The 4,554-nt window shown below is 40.7% G+C and overlaps 1 protein-coding gene across 1 annotated transcript in view; it reads right to left on the bottom strand.

The window, feature by feature from the left end:
* The window catches only part of Copb2 (coatomer protein complex subunit beta 2), a gene marked incomplete in the record, with an annotated part of 29,520 nt that overhangs the window by 5,085 nt on the left and 19,881 nt on the right, over nt 1–4,554 (bottom strand). Inside the window, 3 exon segments of the mRNA XM_008844103.3 lie at nt 331–441; nt 3,292–3,499; nt 3,739–3,869. Coding sequence (XP_008842325.1) covers nt 331–441; nt 3,292–3,499; nt 3,739–3,869 — 450 coding nt within the window.

The raw sequence follows: 4,554 nt of genomic DNA, 5'->3' as shown, positions 1-4,554 counted from the left end.
ATTGCAAATTATTGCCATGTCTACACTCTTGAGATTCCCAGATTAGTTTTATATACTATCTGAAGTATCTTGCAAAACAGATCTTACTTAAGAGAGGAAAGCACTTCTTATATTACATTACTAATAATATCTTGAATGTAACATATTTAATTTATGCAAAGATTTATGAAAAGATTAACAATGCATCTTTTGAAAAGACCAAAGAGAGACAACAATCTCACCAAAATGAATCACTGGTTTCCATTTGAAAAACATTAATAACATTTCCACAAAGACACATAAGTACCTACTAATCCTTCCATTGGTTACGGAATATGAGTTAGAACATACCTCTGCCTCCACTGCTAACTGGTATGCAATTTTTAACTCTCCAAGTTGAAGAGCAAGCTCAAAACGATGTTCGGGATCTGTGGATACTGTAAGAGCTTGTTGCTTGAAGCCCTACACATTTTTAAAAAAGAAAATGTGTGATAAACACATACAAAAATATGCATATATAATGTACACACAGCAAATTATTTCTTTCTCAAAGTAAAGACCTTGAAACCCCATAGCCTCGTGTGTGTGTGTGTGTGTACGTACGCATAGTTATTTATATGAATAACATGAAAGTGGAAAGGAGTCTATGAGGTGGGAGGGAGAGAGGGAGGGAGGGAGGGGAGAGAGAGGAACAAGAGGACAATGGGTCAAAGAATATCATATATTCTCATGTGGGACACACACACATACACACACACACACAAATAAGTGTACCTTTCTTTTTTGAGACAGGGTCTCCCTATAGCCTGAACTCACGATATAGGCCAGACTGGCCTCAATCTCACAGAGATCCGGCTGCCTCTGCCTCCCGAGTGCTGGGACTAAAGGTGTTCACCACCACACCTTGCTTTTATTTTGTATCTTAACAAATAATTAAAAAATCTGTTGAAACCTCTCCCTCCAGTCATGTTGCATAGCCACACACAAGTGTGCTGTGCTCCCAGCCCCCTTCTCAAAGAGGAGCACTTTGTTTTATGCACTAATAGATTCCAAGCATCTAAAAGAGTATTTGGCACCTATCAACACACAATGATAAAGAAGGTGTGTAATTATTAATATAGCATTTGCATGCTATAAGAAGTAACTAAGGGGGAGGAGCTGGAGAGATGGCTCAGTGGTTAAGAGCACTGACTGCTCTTGCAGAGGACCTGGGTTTGATTCCCAGCACCCACATGGTGGCTACAAACTGTCCTTACCTCCAGTTCCAGGGGATTCCAATGCTCTCTTCTGACCGCTGCGGCATTACATAACACAGGTTCACTCACATACATGCAGGCAATACACTCATACACATAAAAAAAATGCTAAATAAAATATATTTGGAAAAAAAAAAGAAATCACTAAGCAAACGAACTTGCCCATGTGAGGCAGGTAGGCCACTGGTATGTAGCCATAGGATGCCACTGTGCATCCTGTGGGACCCTGAGTCCCACCACAAAAACAAACAAAAATCAAAAAACAAAAATTTTCTTCTCAATACCTTAGAAGAACATTGAAAAGCTTATTGTACCATCTCGTACATTTTTAGTTTGATATTTAAAAGCTTTTAAAATTTAAAAGTTTGAGATTTCTAAAGCATAGCAAATACTGACATTTTAAAATCTGTTGGATTTTAAACAGTGGACCAAATGGACTCTATACTCCAAGCAGTCTGATACCCGTTATAATTCATGAAAATACCACCACCAATGCAAAACATTCTTAGCAAGTGAGAAGTTTAGATTATTCCCTTTTCTTCTTGTGCTTTTATTTACATTTCTAAAATTTCTACTTCACACAACATTAGACTTAAAAGACTTTAGAGATCACCCTATAAAACTCTAATAATAACTCTTCAATTTAAAAAGATTTCTTGGGGGGCTAGAGATGTGGCTCAGTACTAAAGAACTGACAATATACATGTATTTCACACATTTTGGTAAGTCCTAATTAAATCCAAAATAAAATTTTACTGAATGTATCTCTCAAGCAAAAAAAGGGTAGAGACACATGCTGCAGGTAAACTCAGCTGCTGGAAACCCCGATGAAGCTGGTCCTTAGAGATCATCTGTTCAGGCCTCATGTCGCAGATTGACAGAAAATGGGCAAAGACGGGGAAGGCAAATTAAAACCTTCCAATTTCCTATCACTTGTAGGTCACTTAGCAAATGTTTTGTAGCTTGGAGTCCAGACACTGAAGAGCGCTCACTCCTATGCCTGTTATGCTGGTCTCAGGTCCTTTCAGGTCCAGCCTATTTGTATCAAAGAGCCAAAGGAAGAAAGCCCAGTTTCCTTTCCACATTCATTAAGGTATCAGGACACGAAGCCATCAGGAACGGGCTTTTAAACCAACTACTGTAACTATAAAACTAATTTCTCCTCTAAGACAAAACTTGATGGGCAAGATCTTCAGCTCTGGGAATATGGTGCTACACTGGAGGAAAAGGTCAGGGGAAAAGCTGGACTGCTTTCCGACTTCAATCTCGCTAGATCTTCAGGACGCCTCTATGGAGGTGGAAATGTGCTCCTCTCATCTAGCCCTTAGCACAGTATCAACAGTGGCTATAAATGACCTCCTTTCCTTCAGTAGCACTGATACAGAACGCATACAACCCAAGAGTGAAGCAGATGTTTAGAGCTAGTCCGGTGGGCACAAAGCAGACTCAATGAGGTGTAAATACACATCAAAATGACACTAGGGTGGGGTTTTGTTTGCTTTGGGGAGCATAAACTTCTAAGGACATCCTAAAAAAAGGAAAGGAAATATGGCCAACCACACTGTGAAAGCTTGGAAGGTGACAGAGGAGTAAAAGCACTGGAGAAAAGTGGTCCGAAGTCAGAAGTGAGGACAGCATAGAACAACATGGTTCACACTTCAGACCCTCAAGTCTTCTAAAGAATACTAAAAACAAATCAAAATTGCCTAAACAGAGCACAGATCCATTACAGTCCCTCCTGTCTCGGGACATACAGGTCTGCTTTTTGGTGAGGTCTCCAGTCTAGAGGATACTCCTGGAAGGACTACTGAGTATCAAAGAGAAAACGACACTTAATCCATGCCTTTAAGCCCAGCACTTGGGAGGCAGAGGCAGGCAGATCTCTGTGAGTTAAAGGCCAGCCTCGTCTACATAGGGAGTTCCAGGTCGGCTGGGGCTAGAGGGAGACCCTGTCTCAAAAAAGACCAAAAATTCAAAACAAACAAACAAACAAACAAACAAACACACAGAGCAAGCGAGCAAACAAAAAAACCAAAGAGGAGGTAACTTCTCTCACCTGCTTTTCCAGAAAGTGTGCGACTCTGGTCCTCTGTTCTTTTGGGACAGTAGGAAGGACCTTATCAGCCATGCTGAAGTCCCTCCGCATGACAGCAGTCTGGTACTCCAGGACTGAAACCAGGAGGGAGTAGCTAACAATGTTCAACTCCTTATCCCCCAGATAAAGCCTGTTGTCTTTCGGAATATAGCCCAGAAGATACATCGTCCTATAAGAGAAACAGGAAATTAAAGGCTTAAATCTAGTTATAGAATATCCCTCCTCCTCCTCTCTCCTCTTGCTCAGAATCTTCACATCTGATGGATTCTTGCTTCCCAACAGAAAACCTACTAAAACTCTAACGTAGGAACATCAGCCTGTCACTGTTACAAGTCAACACTATGTCTGTTCACAAAGCATTTTCAAATGTGGGCTGCTTAAGACAAAAGCAGAATGATGCTCAGCTACCTGTCCAAGTGAGCAATGGTGACTATTTCTCCACCAACATAATAGTTTAATCTGTTCACAGAACTTGTGTAGATGAAGCAATCTCCTACCCACAGCCCGGTTTTCACAATTTCCTGAATTTCACCAAGAACCTGTAGAGAGAAAATAAAAACCATGACTACCTTAGCCAACATCAGAAACCTGTGAACAACAAAAAGCTAAAGGGTGGTAATATAACATACAGGGGATGCAAAGGAAAATTCAATTGCAAGAGAAATTTTTTTCCTGGGAATTTTTTCTTCATTTAAAAACTGTTATAATTGGGAGTGGTGGTGCACATCTTTAATCCCAGCATATGGGAGGCAGAGACAGGTGGGTGTCTGCAAGCTCGAAACCGGCCTGGTCCATATAGTAAGTTCCAGGCCAGCTAGGGCTACAGGAGACCCTGTATCAAAAAGACAAAAACATAACAAAACAACCGCCATGATTATTTATATTGTAAAATTTCACTGTTAGGTCAAAATTATGATCTAAAAGAGTATTAATCGAACTAAACTACCCATACATGGGGCTGGAGAGATGGCTCACTGGTTAAGAGCACTGCTGTTCTTGCAGAAGACCAGGTTTGAACCCAGCACCCACATGGTTGTTAACAACTGTCTGTAACTACAGGTCCAGGGAATCTGATGCTCTCTTCTGTCCTCCAGGGGCACTGCATGACACAGGTGCACTTATATACATGCAGGAACGCTCATACACATAAAGTAAAAATAAATAATTTAAACTCCCCATACACACAAAACTGGAATATTACCTATCGCAGTCTAGTAGGCATGT

This window comes from Nannospalax galili, unplaced genomic scaffold (assembly GCF_000622305.1).
Source record: "Nannospalax galili isolate Female #2095 unplaced genomic scaffold, S.galili_v1.0 scaffold482, whole genome shotgun sequence".
In the NCBI taxonomy this organism is placed as follows: Eukaryota; Metazoa; Chordata; class Mammalia; order Rodentia; family Spalacidae; genus Nannospalax; species Nannospalax galili.
The sequence above is the reverse complement of the archived record's forward strand: the minus strand, read 5'-3'. Positions and strand labels throughout refer to the sequence as shown.